Source organism: Alosa alosa, chromosome 10, assembly GCF_017589495.1.
Source record: "Alosa alosa isolate M-15738 ecotype Scorff River chromosome 10, AALO_Geno_1.1, whole genome shotgun sequence".
In the NCBI taxonomy this organism is placed as follows: domain Eukaryota; kingdom Metazoa; phylum Chordata; class Actinopteri; order Clupeiformes; family Clupeidae; genus Alosa; species Alosa alosa.
Window position 1 is genome coordinate 9,720,367 of NC_063198.1, and position 25,314 is coordinate 9,745,680.

At 42.4% G+C, this 25,314-nt stretch overlaps 3 protein-coding genes across 10 annotated transcripts; 2 read left to right on the forward strand and 1 right to left on the reverse strand.

The window, feature by feature from the left end:
* Positions 1–128: 128 nt before the first annotated feature.
* nab2 (NGFI-A binding protein 2 (EGR1 binding protein 2)) lies at positions 129–10,138 on the reverse strand. 5 transcript variants are annotated; one of them, XM_048254697.1, is made up of 7 exons: positions 9,713–10,138; positions 8,017–8,950; positions 6,838–6,971; positions 5,358–5,409; positions 4,796–4,916; positions 2,968–3,153; positions 129–1,506 (listed from the first exon to the last, which is right to left on the reverse strand). In XM_048254697.1, the coding sequence occupies exons 2-7, from the start codon at positions 8,932–8,934 to the stop codon at positions 1,406–1,408; spliced, it is 1,512 nt and encodes a 503-aa protein (XP_048110654.1). In that variant the 5' UTR covers positions 8,935–8,950; positions 9,713–10,138; the 3' UTR covers positions 129–1,405. The 5 variants fall into 5 exon arrangements, with proteins under 5 accessions (XP_048110654.1, XP_048110651.1, XP_048110650.1 ...); XM_048254694.1 differs by having other exon boundaries at positions 129–1,509; XM_048254693.1 differs by having other exon boundaries at positions 6,838–7,007.
* Positions 10,139–10,227: 89 nt separating this feature from the next.
* bloc1s1 (biogenesis of lysosomal organelles complex-1, subunit 1) lies at positions 10,228–17,240 on the forward strand. 3 transcript variants are annotated; one of them, XM_048254706.1, is made up of 6 exons: positions 10,228–10,294; positions 11,196–11,317; positions 13,556–13,637; positions 14,779–14,851; positions 15,820–15,952; positions 16,147–17,240. In XM_048254706.1, the coding sequence occupies exons 2-6, from the start codon at positions 11,207–11,209 to the stop codon at positions 16,249–16,251; spliced, it is 504 nt and encodes a 167-aa protein (XP_048110663.1). In that variant the 5' UTR covers positions 10,228–10,294; positions 11,196–11,206; the 3' UTR covers positions 16,252–17,240. The 3 variants fall into 3 exon arrangements, with proteins under 3 accessions (XP_048110663.1, XP_048110664.1, XP_048110665.1); XM_048254707.1 differs by lacking the exons at positions 10,228–10,294; positions 11,196–11,317 and adding an exon at positions 11,351–11,600; XM_048254708.1 differs by lacking the exons at positions 10,228–10,294; positions 11,196–11,317 and adding an exon at positions 13,220–13,232.
* Positions 17,241–19,297: 2,057 nt separating this feature from the next.
* rdh5 (retinol dehydrogenase 5 (11-cis/9-cis)) lies at positions 19,298–25,019 on the forward strand. Of its 2 annotated transcripts, XM_048254702.1 has the most exons (6): positions 19,298–19,811; positions 21,558–21,637; positions 22,036–22,361; positions 22,921–23,179; positions 23,500–23,663; positions 23,943–25,019. In XM_048254702.1, exons 2-6 carry the CDS (start codon positions 21,603–21,605, stop codon positions 24,161–24,163), a joined length of 1,005 nt encoding a protein of 334 aa, XP_048110659.1. In that variant the 5' UTR covers positions 19,298–19,811; positions 21,558–21,602; the 3' UTR covers positions 24,164–25,019. The 2 variants fall into 2 exon arrangements, with proteins under 2 accessions (XP_048110659.1, XP_048110658.1); XM_048254701.1 differs by lacking the exon at positions 19,298–19,811 and having other exon boundaries at positions 21,043–21,637.
* The last annotated feature ends 295 nt before the right edge of the window (positions 25,020–25,314 follow it).

Sequence of the window (25,314 nt, forward strand, 5' to 3'; positions counted from 1 at the left end):
GACTGGAGCCTTAATTTGTGTGTGTGTGTGTGTATGCGCTATATTCCTTAATTGAAATGGTCATTAGACTTCCTGGTTCTATTTTGAGTTTTTCTTTTCAAGGTGATGAAGGCTGTGACACAAGATAGTTAAACAATAAAATATTTATTGATGATTAACAAAATAAATAATCTGCTGTTTTACTGAACACAAAATAAGCACAGATGCTGGCAAGGCAGAGTAGAGGAGCATACATCATTCTGGCATACCAATTCCTTAACTACACACAAATCTAGTCAAGTGATAATCTATGCACTTAAACTTAAGTTTCTTTTCATCCACACACAGGCAGGACATGCTGTTAAAGGTTTAGGCTTGGTTTGAAATGTGCCCAAGTACCTCAATTCATGAGCTATGATTGCTAAAAATTAGTGTTTGAAAGACCCAGTTCTTTTCTCAGCATTTGGAATTATATATTTATCACACATAATTTCAATACAGCTGCCTTCCCAAATCCAGTTGGTTACGGTTTATTAAGGAAACAGATTAATGCCACACACTCAAACATGACCAGACTAAATCCCATCAGTATCATCACTTACTAAGGACCAGAAAAGAGAGGAATTATAGCACCAACGGTCTTCATATTTCACTGAAAATACAGATGTAATGAGAAACATTGTTCAAAAGTCTTCGGGGGTAACCCGGTGTGAAGAGAGTTAGCAGGTAAGGAATGTCCAACAACAGAAATGATTTAACTCCAGGCAACAAAAGCTTTACGAACAGACCTGTTTGAAGCTTTCAATGGAGGAAGGTGATGAAAGACTGAAACAGAAGCATGTGTGTGCAGTCCAACTTAACACTGAAGTACAGAAGAGGGGCCAGTTAGGTGTACGTAGAACAGTATAGGCACGGATAGAAAAGTACCAGCTTGCATTTGAGTAGTTAAAACTGTTAAAAGACATCTTGATGGTGCCGTATTTGATTCATTTTGTCCAGTAGAGATCATGTTCTCAACAGGTCACTTATTTAGATTGCAAGTCAAAAACTTAAGGTGGACTACAGCCGTTGTCGTCCCTGCCGCACAAATGATGATGGCACCCTTCTGGTTAGTGTTATAATATTTTGAGATGTTTTGAGGGACTGAATCACATGCTATTCACAGAGAATTCATGACCACTGCAGAACGGGTGGAACGGTTGGCCTTGGTGAGAACAGAAGCCTGGACTGGGTGGGTGGGGATGCCCTCCTGACAAGCAACAGCAGCCTTGGACCCTGAGTGGAGTGGCAGTATGTCTTTAGCTTGTTTCCATGGGGGAGATGAGTGGAATGATGGTAGATAGTCTGTGAGGTGACCATGGAGCTGAAGTGATTGTGAACGGTTGTATGGCGCTCTGAATGACGCTCTCCTCCACTTCACTCCTCTTCACTTGCCATTGCGGTCCAATTCCTCTCGGTTGCTGCCAGGGCTGCCACTCCTGCAGGGGGCAGCAGTGCCTTTCCTTTCTGCCGCCTTGCTCTCCAGTTCTGCTGAGAAAGGCTGATGGTTAGCAACTTCTCATGACAAGCCCTCTTTGGAGTAAAGTGCATTCATTCATGACATATGATAGATGCCCTGCATCCAGCTTTACATGTAATCATAAAGTAAATGGAAGAGCCTGTCTGGACTATGCGGACTTAACCATTGGAATTAAATGGGAAGCTGTTTCTGGAGATCTGAACTAAGAACAGTAGAACAGTTATTCAACATCTAGGGTATGGAATTGCAATTCTTAGGATACAAATCATATTAATTGTACTAAAACTAAATGGTCTGAATCAGAAGAAAGAAATACAGACAAAAAGCTCTCGCAAGAAAATATAACAAGTTAAGTTAAGTTATAAAGAAGAATAAAGTTAGGAACATTTGTCAGTCCCGCCAGCAGTCAGGTGTGTGCGAGTGTGTATGTGTGTGTGTGTGTAAGTGTAATGGAGAGACAGAGAAACCACACATGGGAAGCACATTAACAGTGGATGTCACACTTAAAACAAAAAAACTAGCAGTGTTCTCTGTGATACAGGGAAGCGTGTGTGAGGGAGAGGAAGAAAGTGTGAGAGAGGCACAGACGGAAGTGGGATGGGGGGGCATTTTTTTCCAGAGATCATTTTTTTCTCTCTTTCATGTCTGAAGTAGGAGAGAGTGAGAGAGAAAAGAGAAGAGGAAGGGAGCACTGTTCCATTTCTCTGCCCACCGGCTTTATTTTTACTCTGTCGTTCTATGAGTCAATGCAACGCCCTTCTCGCTCCCTCCCACTCGTTCGCCCCCACTCTCTCCATCCATCTATCCATCCATCCACCCGTCCCTCCCTTCCGCCCCCCACCCACGTCTACATGGTCTCTGACGTCAGACAGAGGGAGGGGGGGGCTTCCAACTTAACACCCCCACACCACTTCCTGTGGCCCCTTCCACCCCCACATACCTCTCTCTCTATCTCTATCTCTCTCTCTCTCTCTCCTCCTCTTGTACCCTGTGGTGACAAACCAAACCATTTCTAACTCCATAACTCTTCATTACCGGCTGAAGGACTGGTACAGGGCAGCAATTTCACTTGAGCAGGAGCAGAAGTCTGTGATGAGAGCGCAGCGCTACAGAATGCCTGGTGCACACACTGCCAAACACTGACCTCCTGAGTCTGAGTTACATCAGAGTGCAAAACAGCTATCATCTTACATTAATTGCCAGAGCAGGCAGTCAGTCTGCATTTTATTACATTCTTTCATAATTCCCCATCGTTCACTCTTTGTGTCGATCACTCTTTTGCAACATGCAATTATGCCTGCTTCGGATGTAATTCAAGTGAAGTCATCTGAAGTAGGCTGATATCTCTTTGTTTGGGGGTTTGTCACTGTACTCTGTATGGATGATCAGAAGCCTAATCCCAGCTACTGTACATCAGCATCAATCAGTGGTGTGGTTCTCTGGTATGGTCATCATGTCCATGCATTCACCTGCGGTCTGCTTCCTCTCTGACCCTAGGCTGCCCTTGCCCACGTGGTCATGTGACATCATCCTAGCCAATCGCAGGCCCTCATCCATGAGCGTTTGCTGAATGAGCTGGCGACTCCAGGTGGCGGGTGAAGGGGTGTCGATGGGTGGGCGGGGGGATGAGGAGGGGTGGGACTGACGGCCGACATCTGACAGGACAAACAGGGTTAGACAGGCATGTTTCCAAGCCAATCAGAGACACTTACAGATTGACAGCTCTGCATGTAAGGGGTGTAAGACTGTATCCGAACAGCCTAGAAATGGTTGAGTTTTAACAATAGAAACTTAAGCAAAGTTTAAACAAACAATCTGACGCAAATCATATTGAGTTGGCTTTTTAAGCCCTACACATGACGTCCGCCCATGTTTCTCTTCCAAACTGCCATCCTTTTGCTTAAAGAATTATAGTCCTCACACGTCAGCAGATATCATTTAGCTAACCCCGCTGCTTTCATTAGAAACTCTTCACTGAACAAAGAGTCAAAGCACTAACCATAATATCTTGCTGTGAAGAGCTCAGTCAGACATACAAAACATATAAGAGGCAATATCTCATCTATCAACACACAAATTCATATTGTGCTTAGAATCTGCTTTTGAATATTCTTAATTGTTATTACATGGGCTGAAATTAAAATGGTTGTAAGCATCTCATTACTGATTACTGAATATTGTTACTGAACATTTTACATCACATGTTCCTATCTCATGAATACTAACAGAGACTAGAGTCTTTATCATTCATCATACAAGGACATGTGACAAGATATCACGGAGGTTTACTGATGATGCTTTCATTTATTATTTAGCTGAACATGTCTAAAGTAGCCTTGAAATGGCAAAACCTATGACATTCTCTGAAAGCCTCTGCTATTGACAGCAATTAGTCTCTTGCAATATGAATGTATTTGTAAACGAGCTGCCTAGGTGCTGGCTCCAAAAGGAGGCGAATGATTTCACAAGGCAATACTGGTATAGGACATTGAAAACTGAAAACTGAATCCAACTGAGTTTTCTTGACAGGTGGAGGACTGACAAATTATTTCATCACTTGGATCAGCCCATCAAAAATTAGATAACATAAAATGCTAAACATGTAGTCCATGATCAGCATAGTAAGTAGGTATATATATTTAACATTAGCTTAATAATATAATAAAATAATACCTTGCTGTTCTTTCTACTAGGTAAATTGGTACTTTTTCCAATAACCCTTACAACACACAAATCAGATGAATCCGGCATTTGGAAGAGCTAGGCTTTCTATAATAACCCTTGACATTACAAAACGTGTATAAGATCAACACTGAGAAATGGTTACTTCTGACTGAGGCTTTAACAAGCACGCTTGCTACCTGCTATTTACCGAGCTAGACTAATAACGTCTGTTACTTTCCACTTGTGTTACTTTCTAGAATAATAACTTGTGTTAGTTCCCACTTGTGTTCTTTCTACACAAATGTCTAGAAAGTAACACAAAGGTCCAGTTTTCTAACCAAACTTTTACAAAAACCAAGGTGTCTGTCATATCATGGTACCAGCAACATTATGGCAACATTATGGCTAAGACATCTTGCTTTGAACAGAGCATCAGAATTCACCAGAGTGGTGCATTTAGGACAGTCAGTGATGAAAGTGATATGTGATCTTTACAGTTAAAAGCCACAGAATGTTTGATGATGATATGTGGTTACATTGACACTGACCCTCTGCACAAACTCTAGTATACCAGACAGAGGTGCATCCGTAAAAGCGCAGGATGAAACGGCTAGAAACTCCAGTGCCACGCACCTTGTGTCAGACTGTCCAAACTCTCACTGGATAGGCTGTCCTCGTCCGTTGCTGACCGCAGGGCACCATGGGATGTGACCTCTGGCCCCTCCATGCCCCTGAGGGAAACGTCTGACTCCATCTGAGCGTAGACAAGGTTTAAAATCAGATTTGACTCACTCGATTCAATGGTCTTCAAGAGGCCACTCCACCACACCAGTTGTAATAAACTGTGACTGCAGCCACCTCATGACTCACCCTGTCAGTGTTATTAACTATTTTCAAATAGTTCACGTGAATTTAGACAAAAATGAATTACAAATACAAATGAGATCAATATTAACAGATTTTCAGCGTTTACATTTTAGCATCTGGCTTGGATATCTTACAAGTACCACTTGTAAATCACAAGTCATTGTAAATTCCACCTCCACACAAGCATTAGCAAGAGTGAATAAATCAAAGTGAATTCTGACACACTTTGGCTTTTTAAGTAGTTAGTTATCTGATAGTTTGTTACACAGAGAAGATCCAGCTTTCCATCTGTGTATCAGAGTGTGGTTCTGCAGTGTAGTTTACACACCTCCTGTCGGTTTCTCTTGAGCAGCGGAACGGCTCCGTCGTCCGAGTTAGTCCTGCAGGAGGAACAGCATGGCATGACTCAGTCAGACAGACAGAGGCCAAGAGCAGCTTCAGAGCACCTCGGATGTTGGCCCTCGCTCCAGGACAAACACCATATTTGGGTCCAATAAAGAAAGGATTTGGTGTATTACTCTGAGAAAGGCACTGCCTATTACTTTGGATGGACAATGAACCACGGATGTTGGATGTAGATATACAGTGGATGGATAAGTCGAGGGGTTTTAATATGCAATGCAGACGTGCACTGATAACATCTATGTTTTAGAGACTTTAATAGACTTAGTACCAACCATAAAACAAACAAATAGAAAATAATTGGGATTTAGGAACAATCTACGATAGATATAAGAAGATTAAGAGGAAGTGGAACAGAAGAGATTGATTTCCAACATCCAAAGCACCTTACCCTCAAAAGCTTACCATAACCTAACTCCGATCAAGATTATTATAACATTATTATTATCTGTCATGACTGTCAATAAACACAAGCAGAAAAAAGCTCTCTTGTTTCTTAAATATAATTCTATAATTATATTTTCCTTAATAAAGACTCTTGTAAGCCTGCAACCAATATAAACTCAGACGCAGGTAATTGCCGATCTGAATTGTGGTTTTTATTTTGTATGAAAGGTGACTGAAGCATATCCACCCATTTCTTACAAAACCTATGAGACTATTTTAAAAAACCAAAGTTGTGAGAGAGAGACTGCGGTGTGTGAGGTTAACACCTGAGATATTTCTACCCCACAGTAACTACAGCTTTGACAGATCAGCACAGGTAAGACAGTAAACCTACACATTAAAGAGTCACAATATAGGACTATTCATACACAGTCAGAAAGCAACTGGCTACTGGAAGAAGCTTGGTGACAATAACTGATTTATTTTATATTTTATCAACCCTTAACCTGTTGTGTTTTTTGGGCATCATGAGATTAACACTGTAAATCTTGGTATCAAAATTGCATATAAACAGCATCAGAAGCTGCAATATTTCATATCCTTGACATACCACTATATATACATACCACTGATATGAAACGGAAAGATCATTCAGTTCAGTTATCATTTTAAACAAAACTGTCCAACAACAAACTGTCAAAAAAAAAGGTTGTGTTTGGAGACATAATTGTTTTTACCAAGAGGAAAAATACTCCTCTAAATGTATCTTTCTTTAATTACTGACATAGTTTCCTCTTGATGTGGGGTTTCCGAAATAAATCAGTAATATTGCAGTGGGGTCTTCTTAGGGATAAAAGTTAATTCTTCATGCATTCCTTACCCCATTCTCATCATTTAGATGCACTTTCAACAGCTAACCCGAACATCAGAGAACACAAAATGTGCTTTTTCAGCATTACAACAAAATGAAGACAATGTGGACATTCAAGAAGAGGGAGAGAGAAGAGAGAGTGTCTCACCTGGAGTGTTTGAGTGAAGTAGTGTAGGCACATTCCCTCGCCACCTGTCTGGCCAATGAGAAGAGCTCCACGCGTCGTAGCAACAGCGCGTTGTCGCGGATACAGAACTGGGCAGCAGCCTCATTGATAATCATCTGGACAAGAGTGGAGGGAAACATCAGGAAATGTGGCTGTGTGGAAGGATTACACCACGTCATGGGTTAGTAACTTTGACTGCATTCCTTTCATTTGAACCACTGCACTGAAGGATGGACACCACGTTCTCCTGCTGTTTAAAGGTGAGGTGTCGTTTTGCTGGCATGAAAATCACTTTTAGACCTAAAATAACGACACAATTCCAAAAGTATGATTACACAGCAATGTTTCAACACTGTTGTAATATTACTCAGGCTGTCTCTGTGTTTAGACCTCTGGAATGTCATGAAGTAAACCACCAGAAGGATATATCTGAATCAGAAGGAAAAGGATATATCTGAATCAGAAGAATATTCTGATTGACTTTCCTTATCGTTGGCCCATGTGGATGCTCATATCATTACAATTGTCTTAATAGTTATTTATCGCTAGCTGTGTGGACGGTTGTTAATGCTGGGCTTAATAGATGGGCTTTATCCCTCTCAAACCTAAACCCCTGACACTGGATCTCCTGAACCACTGCTAGACCACAGCTGGACCATCGCTAGGTTCATTTGAAAGCCAGAGGGTGCCTGGCCCTCCCATGGCCTTGTTTTACTCGTCATTGTTTTCCTGAGACACATCTCCTCTATGTCACACTAACGCCTCTGGTCACGTCAAACCACCGCCTTGTCCTTCACTGTCATGTGACCTGACAGTTTTCTGACATCATGATGTTTGAATCATCAATTGAACTGACAAAGCTTCTCAGAATGAGTGCTGCAGCATGAAGATAATACAAGACCAGAGTTTTGACTCCTCAAGACATCCTGTGGCCTTTCTGCCTGAGAATGTTCCCAGACAAATATCTTAGATGATGAAAATGTATCCAAAACAGGTGTAAACAGACACAAACACAAGCACACACAATCCTCACCTTGTGCTTTGTAGTAAAAAAAACAGAAGCCATTATTTTGGAAAAGCCCAAAACTGTTTTGTTACAGTCACAAAAACACACACACACACACACACACACACACACACACACACAGAGAGAGACCTCACCTCGTGGTGTGTGAGCTGTTTGCCCTCTCTCCTCTTGGAGTCAAACCGGCCATAGATGAGGCTGTACTTGCGTATCTCCTCCTCTTTGCTCTGCTCTGACAGGTCGGGGTTGAAGATGTGGCCCACGGTCTTCGCCATCTTCTTGTTGAGCCTCAGCAAGGTCTTCACCTCCCCAGGGTCAGCACGGGGCAGCGTCCTGAGCAGCCTGTCCACGCTCTCGCCCACCGCCCGTGCCATCTCTGCATCCAGCACCCCGCCCGGCCACGGGGATGAGGTGGAGGAGGTGGAGGAAGAGGAGGAGGAGGAAGGGGCAGGCGGGGTCGGAGGACCCCCGGCGGGTCTGGGGTGAAGGGTCAGAGTAGGCAGCGGAGGGCTGAGCTGCTCTTCGTCCGCCTCAGGGTTGAGCCAGTGGGGGTCCATGGGAGAGAGTTTGTCCCTGTAGAGGGTGTCCGAGGGCAGGGGCGAGGCCTGGGAGCAGGGGCTTCTGGGACTTCCTGTGTCTCTGAGAGGTGTGAGGCATGTGCCCCTCTCCTCCCGCTCACACGGCGACCCGGGCTGCCCGTTACCGATGGACTTCCTGCCTCCAGTGCTGCCCGTGCTCCCAGCACCTGCGCTGTCAATCTTGAAGAGTGGGATCCCCCCTCCACCATGAGCCAGGCTGGACGCCAACGGCTGGTTGAAGTGTGCTGGATTGGCCGCCCAGTCGCGCAGGGCCTTCTGCAGCCGGCGCACATGCAGGGGCTTGGTTGCCATGCCCACCAGCGCCATGATCTCCAGGAACTCCTCCTCACCGGCCTCACACAGCTGCTGCACGTCATCGCCGCCCTGCTGGATGAAGGTATCGTAGTATGCAAGCAGGTTGGCGCGCTGCAGCACGCGGTACAGCTGCAGCTCCCCCAGAGTCCGCGGCACTGACATGATGCCACTCAGACGTCTGTGGGAGATAGACCACAATCAGAATCAGGCTGATTGCCAAGTAGGCTTCCACAAACAATACAAGGAATTGTTTGCACAGACAGGTTAAGTATAGCCTACATAGGGGTACAAGACAAAGACATTTTCTCCACAAAGAAAACATAAATACAGACCCTTAACAAATGTGAATACAATTTTTTTCCAAAATGACCATGCTAAACGTGTAGGCCTATATACATCTCTACTTGAACACATAATGGAGAATTCGTAACAAAACCTTCATAACAATGAAATACTAGGTTACACTGTAAGGAATTCAGAATGAGTTTTTACCTGTAGACTACAATAATGTATGTAAAATAACAAAAACTGTGCTGAGACTGCTCTGCTGATTTTACATAATTTTTTACACTTGTTTTATAGGCATAACACATAGGCTATATAACATGTTTGACTGAAGACAAAGGATGTTAAGTGATATGTTTCATGGAACCTATGCTGCAATAAGGAATAGGCTACTGTAAACAACGTTAGTCGCTCAATGGTTGCTCCATGCCGTGCCATAATATTTTACAAAAAGTTATCTAAAAGTTGAGCTGCACTGTCAGACTTAACATATTTCGCCCAATTATGGAGCAAAGATTGTTCTTGGATAATTTACCAAGCGCCCAAACAACGGTGTTTGTGTATGAACATGTGTTTTAAATAGTTAAAAGAAAAGCTATTCAATTGACCATAGGCTAAAACTCAAACGACTATGAAGAAGTGATTGTCTCCTTACCACGTCCAGGTCCAGTAGCTGAGAATCTTGAGAACCGCGCACAATATGGTTCAATGTGGTTCAGGCTCAAGCTGTCTTCGTTCAGCCTTGAATTGTTTTGCCGGTTACAGAGAACGGTTACTTTTCTGCAACAAACAACTATTCTACAAGAAACATGAAAACCAAATGACTTTTCTTGTCACTGTTCATGCCCCTGAATTGGCACCAGTGTTTTTCTTGAATTCCGTGCAGTCAGTAATCTATTTCGCTCCCTCTCATTCTGAAGACGCGAAGGGTAAAAATGTTGCTTTCAGTTATCCATCTGAGTAAAAGTTAGCTCATTCCTTTGCGCTCATTTTTGACCTCGTTAGAAATATCTGTTGTGATCAAATTTCAAACGACTAACCGAACGATTTTTCTCAGAGCCAAATGTTAACCTTCCAGCCTAGCCTCAGCCTGCGCGCGCTGGCAGTTGTCCTCCCCCCAGTATAGCGTATTGTTAATGACAGCCTTTTTCGCTGGCTGTGTGGGTGCAAGAAAGCTGTGGGCGGATTGCGGCACGCCATCTGACCGAAAAATACGCTGTCCTCTCCCGACAGAAAGGTGACTTTTGAGTGGGCGTAGAGGGGCTTTCACAGGGTCAGTGTTTGCTAATGAACCATTTGTGTGGTCTGTTTCCGCCGTGGTAATGTAGCCTATGTGTACAGGAGCAGGCCCACAAATTCATGTGGACCGACTTAACTTACGTTTGGTGCGCACTCGACAGAAAGGAGACAAATAGCCTACCAAATAATCTCTTTTGGCTATCTTTTATCATTCAAGACAATACGAAATAAACCAGACAAAGCGTTAGTATTCGCTGAGGACGGGTGGAAAGCAGCTAAAGGAGGCGTATTCCGAGTGTTTTGGACATATCTGTGACGCACATGGAACTGAGGGGATTCCCAGGTGATGTGCGGCAGCGTGCAGCTTCGACGAGTTGACTCGTCAGTGTATCAGGACTTTGCAAACTCCTGTAATAAAATTGCTATGGCACAATGGCCTATCTTCTTTAGTTGCATCCTATTACTATACTTTGAAATAAGAGTGAATTCCGTGGAAGGCTTTGGGGTCTAATTTAGGTTTGAACAACTACCGGCTGGTACACCGCCAGCTCATGTTTTAAATGAAGACAGAGACCAATTGTCTCGCCTGTTGCCCTCGCACTCTGGGGTCAGACGTGGGCGAACAGTCACGCAGTGCGTTTCATGTCTAACTGCACCCTTCCAGCCAGTTTTGCAAGTTTAGCCTACCGGTTTGATCAATCTTGTAGGAATATAACTAAATTGCAGTTAAGTTTGTTTTTTTTTTGGGGGGACTTTTAATCTTTTACTACAACCTCATATTAATTGATTTAATGTCTATCTATGTAAATCTAATCTTCATATTCAGACAATAGTCTGGCCTATGAGAACAGCATGTTGTCTTGCTTCAAGACCTCTACTAATCTTCGTTGTTGAAACAGGAGGACTTCACATGGCAAGGTTTTCACATGGCAACCGCCCACTCAAGCTGCAAATTTGGTGCGGCATCCGGAGGGAAAACGCACATCCGGGTAGCAGCAGTGGACAGCTTTGTGACGGAAGGGTATTCCCATCTCTTGTGCTATCATACTGTAAACCCTTTTTACAGTAGGCACTTAAACGACACCAGGAAACACCTCTATCGTTCATTTTAGTCTCATGTATTATGCAGGAATCTTTTGAAGTAGCCTAGATGCAGGTCCTTTAAAATGAGTGAACGAATGAAAGAGACGGTGCAGGTATTTCACTTGTATAGTGTCGATTTCAAAGGTAGCAATATGCTGCCTCCCAGCGACAAAATGCTGCTGTAGCCTATATGAACAACTCATTTCTACGACGGAGTATAAGTAAGTATAAGTATATATACTCTTTTGATCCCGTGAGGGAAATTTGGTCTGCATTTATCAATCCGTGAATTAGTGAAACACACACAGCACACAGTGTACACACAGTGAGGTGAAGCACACACACTAATCCCGGCGCAGTGAGCTGCCTGCATCAACAGCGGCGCTCGGGGAACAGTGAGGGGTTAGGTGCCTTGCTCAAGGGCACTTCAGGTCCGAAAAGGTCCGAAGTGCTAACCAGTAGGGCACGGCTGCCCCATAAGTATAAGGGCCACACATTAAGAAAAACAATATTTTTGCCATGGCAAGATTAAACTCGAGAATAAAGTTGAAATATCATATCTACTTTAATATCGACGTGTCGACTTTAAAGTCGCATGTCGACATTAGGCTACACTCGAAATACAGTTTAAACATACTAGGCCTACAGTTTAAGCTATATAGCCTACACTAACACACAATATGTGACATGAATAATAGGCCTACTTCAAATAGGTGTTATTTCAGATAGATTGCCGATATTTCAGATAGATTGCCGAATTTTTCTAAAACTGCTTTTCCATGTCTCACCTGCAATAAATATAGGAGGCTATAAACACAGATATGTGTGCATTTACATGGGGTTGCCTGGTCGGGAGGACAGCTTCATTCGTCCTCATAGACATTCAGCATAGGCTGTTTGCATCCATTACAAACAAACATGCAATGTGAAAGGAGAGCACTTAGTATGCCTAGTGCATAAGCATGAAGTTGAAACTTTAGAGGAAAAACACTCTTTAATAATAGGCCTACAATAAATAAATAAACCGCTAATGACGTTTACTTTTGACCATCGCATTTATCGCCGACTTTAAAGTCGACATGTCGAGTTTAATCTCGTCATGGCAAAAATATGTTTTGTGGCCCTAATAGGCCTACTCCGTCGTACATTTCGCTCCAACATTCGCTCTACATTGTGCAGTATGACTTTCACTCACTAAACTAAACTAAATGCACAAATATAGTTAAACCATTGGTCAAACTATATGTTTTTCCCCTTCTGATTATTGTTCAGGTTTATAGTAATTGGGCCTAACGTGTTTATAATATAGGCATAATTACTTCATCACACCCCTCAGTTTGGAGTATGCGAGCAGCAGTCTCACAAATATTATGTGCCCCCCAGTAGGCAACGCCGTCAGTATAAGTAGCCTAAGGCTTAAAACAGGCTAAATTATTTTGTCTCAAAGATCATTTAAAGATTGTTTTGGCTTTATGTCACCAATATCACCTAGAACTTGCTCTTAAGCTATTATGAAGTGAAGGGCACATTTGATCACCATTCTTTCTTTCTGAGTTATTTCTTCCTCTTTATCACATTTAGAACATTGTAGGCCTACTGATTCAAACTGTATTGTGAAATTATTAATAAATCCAAATAAAGCCAATTAATATAGCCTTGGCAGCCTATTGTTTGAAAGTTTGCTCTGGCCTGCACTTGCAGAGCAATCCACACCCCCTTTTCTTTGCCCACTCATTTCCCCTTTTAGTGCACTGCACCTGCAATTAATTAGCCTCAATCAGCCACAGACTTTATTAGACAACACCTGTACCCACAACCCCTTCCCTTTGTTCAAGTCACATGGAGGAATCCTTGTAAGCTGGAAATGCTGTGTCTTCTGCCTTCCATGCGTTTTTGAGCTATAAGATACCCACACTCCTATCTATCCACACACTCATTCTCCTTTAACCACACTGGATGTTACAATAAAGAGAGGAATTAAAAGTGACTGAACTGTTCTCACCGACACCTCCACTGGTATCAAGGCAGCCACCTCTCAAAACTCCTTTTCAACTATGACTTTTATTTTGACGATAATTTGGACACGGAAGTGATTTCACAACAATGTTTGTTTTCCTCTAAATGTCATGTGAGTCTTGCAATCTAATGTGAAGTGAACAAGCTCTCTCTACTCTAGGTACCCACACAATTACGGAAAATGCTCTCACGATTGCTAAAAGAACATCAAGCAAAGCAGAACGAAAGGAAAGAGCTGCAAGGTATGGGTTCCGACCCTTTCTAACGTTAGGCTTAGGCTTGGGTTTGTCCGCCGTGAACTTGATGGATAAAACGTTATCATTGGTTTCTTATAGTCAGATAACGTTAGCTATAAATGCCTTTCAGACATTGGTAGCTGGAGCGAACACGACGTTTATCAGTCGGTTAAGTTTCTCTGACAACAATAGCCTACCCTTTTAATTTTCTCACCCTTGTGACATTGGCCTAAACTGGAGAACGAACGTCCGTTCATCGCAGGCGCATGTCGATTCCATCAGGCTATTTTTTAAAAACCACTTTCTTTAGTTATGGTTTTTGTTTTTATCCTTTTGATTCAAAAGGACATGTAAAACCCATATACAATTAAACGATTGTTCCCTGTTGGAAGATATTAAAACCAAATACTGTTATGCAATACATAAATACTTTTATATACAAAACATCCCATGTTTATATCAGGTAGGCATTAGGCTACATTTGCATGCAATGGGGGTGACAATGTTACGTGTTTTAGAACATCTAATCCTACAGCAATTATAGGAGGAATGTAGCCTAATAAATGTGCATCGATTTGTAATTAAGCACGCAATTAATGTTTGTGTTGGCATCAAAGTGCCTCAAGCATGGACAGATTATGAACTTTCAGGCCCCTGGGCCCAGATGTATTAGGGCCCCCAACTAATTGTTGCATATGTGGGAGGGGGGGTTTGGGGGTCCTCCCCCAGAACATTTTTTATTTGTTTGATGTGATTTTTTGTATTCTGGTGCATTTTGGGGATGGCCAATACTAAATTCAATCAGATTTATAGCCTACATCCTGATTTGTTGATATTGAGGCAATGGTTCCATGCAAAGGCTTGGGCTTCAGGGCCCCCTGACCCCTTGGGCCCCTGGGCCCGTGCAGTAATTCATCCCTGGCCCCAAGCACCAATCCAACACATGGCCACATGAACATACGTTTAGTTTAGTTTAGTTTATTTATTTAGCACACATTTACATCAATGGTGCAAGGAGGGAACGAAGCCCAAAGGGCTTATACAAGAGTTCCACCCCAAAGATCCTTTACTGCTCACTACCACATGTCAGAATGATGTCATGGCTGATATAATAGAGGTAATTTTATTTGTCTCTTTTTTTCCTCAGAGAGACGGAGAAGAGAGGCCATTGCTGCTGCCACATCTCTAACTGAGGCACTGGTGGACCACCTGAATGTTGGGTAAATAGTCAGGTCACTTATGAAGCAAGCAACATATCACATTAACACAGTTACACTGGTCATGGTTGTAATCTGATAATTTGATCTATCTCTGTGTATCACTAAAAACAATGTATCAGCTGAGTCCTCATAGTTTAATGAAGGAAGAATTAGGCTATTTAGTGGGGAAAGCACAAAATGCACAAACATAAAATAAGATAAAAGAAACATGGCTTCAAGGCATACAAACAAAAATAAATAAACATGTCAAGTTCAGTCAGATACTGAATGGAAATTGTGCAGGGATAATAGACACTTTGCATTTCATTCTTTAACAAGTCTCAACATTTTGCAAAACCCTGTCATCTCAGTTGTCTCTGTTACCATAACTACCATGAACACACTCTGGCAATTGCAGTACCTTCAACCTCTATATATATATGCAGTGTTTTGACAGGAAAGCCCTAAAGAAAGTAAGCAGGGGAAACAGACTAAATGAACTGCAGGATGGCCTGTGCCTATGTGTGGGAGAGAAGCACAGTGCCTGTGCTCTGGACACACAGTCCTATGGTGAAACAAAGGGAAAGAAGCTTAGTGCCTACACGCCTGAACCTGGCTGGCATTCTTACGCCACTCATATTTCACCATCCCCTCAGCCCTTTGTCTCCCATAAGAATCAGTGGAATGGCTTTGAGGGCGAGTTGCTAAACAATCGGGACTTAATGCATGTGAGAAAATCCCATGCCATGGAAGGGTATAGAGTCTAGACTAAAATCTAATCACAGAACTGTGAATTTATGTAAAACATGTGGTTCCTTGTGCTTAGGATAAGGAAGATAATGTATTTGAAAGGGTTGGGAATGGTTCTTATTCTTTTGTGTTTCATTTTTCTCTTAATTTTCTTTGGAACTAGACTGTAAACGTGTGTGTGTGTGTGTGTGTGTGTGTGTGTGTGTGTGTGTGTGTCTGTCTGTATGTTCTTACACCAGGGTGGCCCAGGCCTATGTGAACCAGCGTAAACTGGACCATGAGGTGAAGACGCTGCAGGTGCAGGCTGGCCAGTTTGCTAAGCAGACAGCTCAGTGGATCAGCATGGTGGAGGGCTTCAACCAGGCGCTCAAGGTACATTCCATCCACCTGTTTAGACACCCGGCATCTGCTTAGATTCAAGTGTGAAAAAGTGAAGGAACTTGTGTATATCTAGGTAGAGAATGAGAATTTAAAGCTCTTCTGTTGTATTTTTATAGTAATCTGTGGAAATGATGATGATTGTGTGTGTGTGTGTGTGTGTGTGTTTGCTTGCTCATGTTTAACAGGAGATTGGCGATGTTGAAAATTGGGCACGCAGCATTGAGATGGACATGAGGACCATCGCCACGGCACTGGAGTATGTCCACAAGGGTCAGCTCCAGACCTCTTAAACACACACTGACCCTGATATCACCTCTGACTCAGGCAAGAGTGTCCATCATGGTGATTCTGCGGTCAATGAAACATCTGAACGAACTGCTGCAAGACAGCGAGGTGGGTCGTGGAATTAATTCCGAGGGGCCCTGTAATGGAGCTCTTAAGTCAAGCATGTTCCATTTGTCTCTGTGTGTGTATTCCTATGACAGCAGGAGCTTGTGAATCAGACATCTTTCCTGCCTGAAGAGAATATGCAAGGAGATTTACTGTCTGCTGAGAAAGATTTGTCTTCTTGCAGTGTTTTTTTTTTTTCAGGGCTTCACAAAATGCCTCTAGACAGCATAACTCATAAGTCAGTTAAAACAGTTCAAATGGGGATAACTGATGTAATCCAACTGCTCATATCCCCCCATAGTCTGTTTTCACGTTTAATTAATGACCTGAGGGATGTTTCGGAAAGTCTGGTTGTATCTGCTACAAGAAAGTTGATGGCTCTTATTTTGCAAGGCCCAGATTCCACGTCAAATCTGTATAAATGACACCCTCACGTAGGACAAAAACACCCCCATCAGACTGGACTGCCTGTATGCATCCAAGCAAACCAATCTACAAGCTTCAGAATTTGAGGACGCCTTCTATCATACTTAAGTAATATGATTGCTGCTCATGTGACGTAAGAAAATGAAATTGGCCTGCAGCATAGCTTACAGTTGGGGGGTTAGTAGGTTATTGTTTGCTAGTCCATGTGACGAGGCAGGTAATTAATTAAATGACTTGATTGATTGATTGATTGCTTAGAGGGGTGTGATGTAATATCATCCACGCTAACTCTGAGATGAATGGACTGACAGGAGTCTTTGTGTCACTGTCCCTCATGTTTATGATAAACACAGACAGGTTTGTAAAATCCTTGGGTGCTGATGTTTTGCTGAATGTGATGCTCTATGACCTTTGGTCCCGATGAACAGAAAAATAAACTACTTTACCTAGCAATACTTAAAAATGTTTATTGATTCATTTGAATCAAACGACTACTGAACCATATGTACATTGTTGTTGCCAAAATATCTGGATTTAACAAATGAGGAACAAGGAGTTTGTGGGAACAGCTGCAGTGGTAACTACGGTAGTTAGAGTTTTGGTGAGACCTGTTTAAATATGAATGATTCAAAACCACAGACAGATGTAGTAAAATTGAGCTGTAGACTTCTGTAGCTGCTCTCTTATAGCACTTCTTAACTGATGTAAGTTCATGGGCTAAGCCTATTTTCAGTGTTCGGGGAAGTGGAGTAACCTTGGGTCACCTAGGCACCCACTGCACAATATTACTATTGTAGCTACTATATAGACATTCAGTACTTTATTACAAGTGATTTGCGTGCTGTATACTATAATAAGATGTTATGTAAATACTATTTGTTTGAGATAGGGAGTGACTTTTCAATTAGGATTAAGACCAGCCTTTATTCAGTCACCTGCAGAACAATGGGGTCTTCCATGGGGAAATAGGATTATTAGCTTCCAGGAGCCCTCTCTGTGAAGAGCCTTAGTACTACGTAGTTAATCACACACACACACACACACAAACACATTGACATATACATACCGGGACTCAGATGTAGTTGATTTCCATAAAGTCGACAGATTGAGAATTGCAAAATGTATCGTTTTTGTTTGAACTAAAGTATTTCTACTATATAAATGAATGACCTGAATCGGTTCTTCCTGATGCATAGACCATGCTTACATAAAGTATGCTTAATTGTTTAGGCGCAAGATGTCTAGCTAGCGATTACTGAATGGCCCTGTCATGTGAGTTTTGTTTTGAGCCAAAGCACTTCAGCACAGCCTCCATGTAAGGCTGCTGTACGCCACACTACTTGGCCCTGTAAAGCAAGCTGAAGTTACATCACCCAGCACATGGCAGCTCAGTTGTCTCTCACTCACTTAGCTTCTGACAAAGTTCAGGTTTGGTAACAACGCTTTAGCTGCTTTGTGGGTCTTCCTCATAGTCTGTGTTTTACTGAACGCCTCCCTCCATTCAGTAGTGTATTAGGGCATCTGTTAATGTAACTCTATTCTTCCTGTGACCTAAGCCCTCTTTATCAATGACGAATGCAGTGTTTTGAACGAATGACCATAATAAGTCAATTGCGTTCATAATATGAGTGAATTAACATGGACACAAGTGTCCTGGTTATGGTGGTTGATGTGATATGGTGTTTAGAACATGATGTTTAGGGAACAGAAACCTGGCTTTGCAGGTCATATAATCAGATCGTACAGTCAGCACACAGCAGCTCATTTGCTCCTTTGTCAGGGACAGTGTTTCAAGCATCTAACAGTTACCAGCAATACTGCTTGTGCAACACAGACATTATTCTGTGGCTGGTCAGGCTATTTACCACTTACACACAATACTACTAGCATAGCACAGACATGTGGCTGGTCACAGTATCTGTCTCCACAATTTTATCCGAAGTTATGAAATGAAAATGAAAAAAAGCTGTTAGTTCCTGTGTCAGAACAGGGTTAATACAGTCCAGATGGTGAAAAAATTATGACTAATCTAATTGCACTGATGTGCCCTGTGAAAGATGCCTGTAGTGACTTTGCCGTCTACCTTCTGAATTTTCTCACTGGACTCTCCTTACTCTAACTCTATGTGTGTTTGTCCCAAACTCTTTTGCCAGATCAGTTCTGTATATGGACCAGGTCTGGGCCAAGTCCTTCCCATAATCGGCAGCCATGATTTTGATGACTTATGATTTATGATCGACAACTTTGTTATAGGATCCCCAGTAGCTAATGTAGAACATCAGCTACCGGGCCCCGCACAAAACATAAAAACATGACAACAGATATAACACTTACAGAAAAAGACAACCTGAAATAAACATCTGGGTTAAACATGTGTGTCTATAGAGGAATATCATGTTCTAGCTCTCAGAGCTCAACACAGTTTAACATGACGGATTCAAAAACTTACAAAGACTTAACACAATAGCATTGGTGTGTAGATACTATTGCTGACAAACACATGTTTGGTGAGAGAATGTTTCGGCAGGGATGGGAATCATCGGGAGGTCAATACTGACTGGCTAGGGAAGCATTAGTGTTGGACTTTTTCACAGCGTACAAATAAGACAGATAAACCATGTGCTGAGGATTTTACAAAGCAAATATATTTGTACACTGATACATAGATATCATGGTATCCTGCTCCTTAAGTTTGCTATAGTCTTCAGTGTTATATAGCACCCAGTATGTTATGTATTTTCTCGAGATAATGGCGTGTAATACTGTTACATAAAACAGTTGGATTCATGCACTGTGAATGGACACAGAGGGTTTTCCCTCTCTCTCTCTCTCAGACACACACACACACACACGCACTAACACACAGATTGCAGATTACGAATTGTGGACTTGTCTTAAAGGATAAAGTGAAAGGATAAAGCTTTCTCCGCAGCAGTGCTGTACACACACAGGCTCATTCAGGCAGCAAAGGGCCACAGCGTGAGTGTGAGGGGGTGAGGGCCACAAAGACCAGCCACCGCGGAGAAGGGAACAGGTACGCCTCACCTTTATGTACTACCATACAGCTATTCAGAATGTTACCGTTAAGAGCCAGTGTACATGTTGTATACATTTTAACATCTCTTTTGTTTTCAGTTTGTTTTATATTTTTTGTATTTTTAAATGGCATCTCCATGTGTAATCATTGATAGGTTAACTGGTCTCCTCGTGGTTATTGCTGTTAACCTTACGTTGTGCCAGGACCTTAACTAAGGGGACAGTAACTGATTGTCCTGGGACTTGGGCCTCCCTTATGTCAGTTAATGCCAAATACCATCGCGAGTGTGTTTACATGGACACAAACAACTTTGTAATGCATATCTTGGTATTGTTTGTGACAAGACAGATATATCTGGATTAGCGTATTATCATCTTTACACACTGTATTTGAACATAGTAATGGGATACTTCAGAATCTCTATCACCTAGACATTCATATCCAACACATTCACTGACTTTTCAAATCAAGGTACTCTATTTAAATCCTCTATTGTCATGCCATACTCAGGAAAAAGATTTTATAAACTCATGACGAGCACTGGAATCAAGGTTTTGAGTCCAGGTAGGACATATTTGACACTCATTGACATAGCGGTAGTTTTAGGACATTATCAGTTAAAAGCAGAATGATGTTTGCTTTTTACTTTACTCAACATTTCTTTTCATGTCCAACACATTTATTGACATATAAAATGCTAAAAAAAAAAAGGGACTCGCCTTTAACAATCCTCCCCAGAGGCAGCTGCTCTTGATGAGGGGGCAAATTAACAGCATCTTTCCCAGGCCCCATGATCAGCTAAGCAAATTCCAATGAAGGTAAACATTTAGATGATTTATTTTTTACCAAAAGAACCTTTCTCCATCCTCCACTCTAACAAGCCTGAGACAGCTAATAGGTTTTGATCTGTGAGAGGCTTACGTGGCTGGGAGTGAATGGCATTGGATTTTGACTGGGGAGTGATCAGGGCATTTCTCTGCTCTCTTTCCAATGGCGCTCTTTGTTTGCTAAGACCCTTAGTCCAAAGGTTCTCATGTGCCTCTGACGCCATAGTCTCTCATTCACGTTTTTGCCCTGTGACTACATAATCATCATCACATACACATACACTCTCTCTCATTTACTCACTCACTCACTCACACACACACACACACACACACACACACATAATCATAATAATCATCACATACTCTCTCTCTCTCACACACACACACACACAGACACAATGCACACACACATCGACAGAAGTAAAACTATTTACTTATATAAAACATTTAAAAGTCTGTATACCTGATGCGTATTATTAACTGTAATGCCAGAAGTAAACAAACATATAAATGAACTAAAGGGAAAATGGCTGTTATACTCTGTGACACCTGACTACTGCACCAGAGGTACTGCTGTATGATAGACCACAGGGGACTGCAAGGATGCACCTTGTGGACTGATGTCATAATAAATAACCAAAAGAAGGAAGAAAGAAAGCTGGAAGCTAAACCACAACAACATGATTCATATAAAATGCTTGTAGTGTGGAAGCAACACAACATATGATAATTACAAAACCAAACATGGGCTGTACATACCTGGGAGGCCTTTTGCATCACTATTACCTCACTCCAAACTATGGAACTCAGGCTTTCACCTGGACCTCATTTAGTACCAGATCAGGGCCAGGAAAAAGCCAGGCTCTACATCCAGGCTCTACTGCTCATCACTGAATGTTCTTCATCTACTTATCAGGTATCTGAAGAGACACCAGCAACACACCACCACCTCAGCTTCAGCATGGATGCAATGTGGGGTGTGTACGACTTTTTGAGGTAAAGTAGAAATGTTGTCAAGGTGGGGGGGCGCTCTGGCACAGCAGGCTACAGCGCCCGCACCATACACGGGTCCAAGTAGTGCCCACGGGGGCCCAGGTTCGAATCCGACTTGCAGTCATTTCCCGATCCCACCGATCTCTCTCTATCCCACTTGCTTCCTGTCACTCTCCACTGTCCTATTAGAATAAAGGCAAAAAAGCCCAAAAAATATACTAAAAAAATGAAATGTTCTCAAAGGATTACTGAGTCCTTGTGACCAAAGTATCCAACTGTGTACATTATACACCGACCTCTGCAACACAAATGTAAAATTATTTAAATATCCATAAACACAGGCAATGTTTGTGCTTAGGCTAATAGATGAAAATCCCTCACTTTCTCTCTCCACCCCACAGCACGGATGACATGTGGATGTATGTGGCGGGGGCGGTGGTTGTCATCTGGATGGCGGTCTGGTTTTACTTGGACAGCATGGAGGTGGACAGGATCAATGAGAAGTATGTGTTTGTGACGGGCTGTGATTCGGGCTTCGGGAACATGCTGTGCAAGCGACTGGACCGGAAAGGGTTCCGTGTTCTGGCCGGCTGCCTCACAGAGAAGGGGGCGGACGACCTGAAGAGGGCGACAGGGCCGTACCTCAAGACTTGTTTGCTGGACATCACCAGCACCGAGAGCATCCAGAAGGCCTTCGAGTGGACCAAGAAGGAGGTCGGCGATAAAGGTCAGCGGCCAGCAGATTGTATTTATTGATAAGAACCCATGCAACCAAAAATTACTTTAAGCGGCCACACCAAACCCCCACCAAAAAAAAGACATTTTCCGGTTACACTTTACTTGAAGGTATCTACATGAGAGTGACATGACACTGTCATGAACAAGCCATAAACATTATAAACAAATCATAAATGTTTATGACATGACGCTTTTGTCATTATGTGTCATTCGTTTTTGGTCATGACAGGTTAGGGTTAGGGTTCATGTGTCATGACAGTGTTGTGAGTTCATATTTTTTACAGTCTATGATAAGAACCCATGCAACCAAAATTTACTTTCAGCAGCCACACCCCCACCAAAAAAGACTATTTCCTCACTTACTGAATGCACTACCTTTTGATGGTCCTTTGTTTACACTCACATAGTGAATAACGGAAGTCCATGCATAAGTTGAATCAAAGATCCTTAATATACAACTGTCTCTGGTTGAATACTTGTCCCATAATAAGCTTGTTCACCTGTACCGCACTACCACCTTACCTAATTTTTTCATCCTCCATTGGCAGGCCTGTGGGGCATAGTGAATAATGCAGGGCGGTCTCTGCCCATGGGCCCCTCAGAGTGGATGACGATTGACGACTACCAGAGCACGCTCAAGGTCAACATGATCGGCTGTATTGAGATGACCATAAACTTCCTGCCTCTGATCAAGCAGGCCAGGGGACGCATTGTGAACGTGGCATCTGTGCTGGGCAGGGTGGCAGCTAATGGTGGCGGCTACTGCATCTCTAAGTTCGGTGTAGAGTCCTTCTCTGACACCCTTAGGTAAGACTGCAAGAGGGGTGAAACAAAACAAATCTCCAGATAGTTTTTACTTTTCTCAGTTTTTTATTCTCTGTAAAAAATACTAGAAAAGGATATTCAAATGTGTTTCTTTTCTGAATAGTCTCAAGATATCTTTATAGGTAGTAATTATGTGTTCAAATAACAAAAAAGATGCAGTCATTTCACTCATTGCATAGAAAGCCAAGTGTTTGTGAATTGATGTCCAACCACCTCTGGCTCACGTACCAAAAGAATAAAGCATAACACAGCATGGTGTGTGTGGGTTATCCATTGTTATTCTTGTGTCTTGATGTTTGTAGGAGGGACATCCACTATTTTGGAATCAAAGTGTGCATCATTGAGCCGGGTTTCTTTAAGACCCAGGTGACAAGCCTCGACCCCATCGAGAGAGAGCTCACACGCCTATGGAACAATCTCACACCTGAGGTCCGTGCCAGCTATGGGGAGAAATACCTCGACAAGTGTGAGTAGGCCTACAAGCTCTGCAGAAGCATCCAGAAGTTAATAAATAAAGATAGGTCTCATGAGTTATGACAAGGATTATAGGTTAGAGAGTGGTTAGAGTGATGTTGGGGTTGTCAAGTTGACATTTCAACATGAAAGTATGATGTGGAGTGCTATGTTTTCTTTGAATGTGTCCATTTTATTTTGTTCTCTCTCTTCTAGGTTTTAAATAAAAACACAATAATGCATTTGGGGTTGAATTGATTGATTTCCTTTTTGTTTATCAATTTATCCGCAGACATCAAGATGCAGCGGCTGATTATGAACGCTGTGTGCGACGCTGACCTGAGCAAAGTCACCAACTGCATGGAGCACGCGCTAACCTCTGCTTACCCACGCACCCGCTACAGCGCCGGCTGGGATGCCAAGTTTGTGTGGATTCCCCTCTCCTACATGCCCTCCTGTGTGGTGGACATCGGCCTCAAACTGGTGCTTCCACGGCCTGCCAAGAGCGTGTAGGGTTGCCAGTAGCGTGTTTTAGGTGTACTGAACACAGGTAGGGGTACAGAATCGAAGTGTTTGCGTGAGGAGAAAACCATTTGCCAGTAAAATATTGTATATTTATGTGTGAAGAAACGCTGCCTGTGAATTACTGTAATGTTGTTGCCTTATTATTTGTGATGCAGTAAAAAAAGTAATGTCGAGGCCTTCCTGGTCACCTCTGTGTGAAAAGGCTGTACTGTAGTTGTTGGATTGGGAGCATTTGGTTTGCAGTGGGTGAAGAGAACCTGTGAATGACTAGAGAGAGACCCAGAGTGCAGTGGGCTACGTGATGGATCTGGACCCAAACAAGTCTGGTTCTGGCCCAAAATGGCTTCGGAATCCAGGCTGAATCTGGGCCAGACATGTCCCAGTGTCCGGTGCCATGTGAAGATGTCCACAGTGCTTCTTTAATCAAATTTCACTCCCTCCAGGATTTTGTGATTCAATGCTTTCCTGCAATTGCAACAGCAGTTTTATTTTATTACTGCAATAGTTTCACAAAAAACAGTCATGCAAATTCGGCATTATCTTGTGATTGATTTTTATAAAACTCAGAATCACCGCAGCTTTAACTGCAAATTTTGAGAATTCAGGCAGCAAATTCAGTCACATTTAGCCACAACAATCACAAAGCAGCAAGACCAAGATCCTGGTGGGACTGTGTTAGACAGTGAAGCTGGCACGAATCAGGGATAGGCTATTATCTGCTGCTGATTAACTGATTTATTAATGTGTATTTTCTAAAACCACTCACTGTGAACACTGCATTTGTGAACTTTACACCTCTGTAAATGTACAAATTAAATAAAGTTTAACAAAAATATTAATATAACAATGTTTGTGCGGGGTTGATTTCATTTTATGCACTCAAGAATTGTCGCAGCATTGTGTGCCCTTGTCATTGGCATAGGCCTATGATGTCTTGCCAAGGCTATTTTATAAATTTGTTGAGAGCTAATTTCAGTTTTAGCAGCCTGTTATGGTTAAGGGGAATCCAAAGAATAATTGTGTCGTCTGCAAAAGCCGTAGTAAGTAGACCTACTGTTCTCAAAGCAGCACATTATAGAAGATTTGCTCTCGGGGTCCCCCCACAGCGCGATAATAACAACTAAATATGCGTCTTTTGT

Excerpts from the sequence above, each read along its gene's own strand:
- nab2 (XM_048254692.1), bottom strand. The coding sequence starts at position 8,934 with ATGTCAGTGCCGCGGACTCTGGGGGAGCTGCAGCTGTACCGCGTGCTG. Across the intron at positions 7,008-8,016 it reads AACAGCTCACACACCACGAG|CCACATTTCCTGATGTTTCC; the intron begins GTGAGGTCTCTC and ends CCTTCCACACAG. Across the intron at positions 1,510-2,967 it reads AGAGAGGAAGCAGACCGCAG|CAGAACTGGAGAGCAAGGCG; the intron begins GTGAATGCATGG and ends AGCCTTTCTCAG.
- bloc1s1 (XM_048254706.1), top strand. The coding sequence starts at position 11,207 with ATGGCAAGGTTTTCACATGGCAACCGCCCACTCAAGCTGCAAATTTGG. Across the intron at positions 13,638-14,778 it reads CGAAAGGAAAGAGCTGCAAG|AGAGACGGAGAAGAGAGGCC; the intron begins GTATGGGTTCCG and ends TTTTTTCCTCAG. Across the intron at positions 14,852-15,819 it reads GTGGACCACCTGAATGTTGG|GGTGGCCCAGGCCTATGTGA; the intron begins GTAAATAGTCAG and ends TTCTTACACCAG.
- rdh5 (XM_048254701.1), top strand. The coding sequence starts at position 21,441 with ATGGAACTCAGGCTTTCACCTGGACCTCATTTAGTACCAGATCAGGGC. Across the intron at positions 21,638-22,035 it reads GGTGTGTACGACTTTTTGAG|CACGGATGACATGTGGATGT; the intron begins GTAAAGTAGAAA and ends TCCACCCCACAG. Across the intron at positions 23,664-23,942 it reads GGAGAAATACCTCGACAAGT|ACATCAAGATGCAGCGGCTG; the intron begins GTGAGTAGGCCT and ends ATTTATCCGCAG.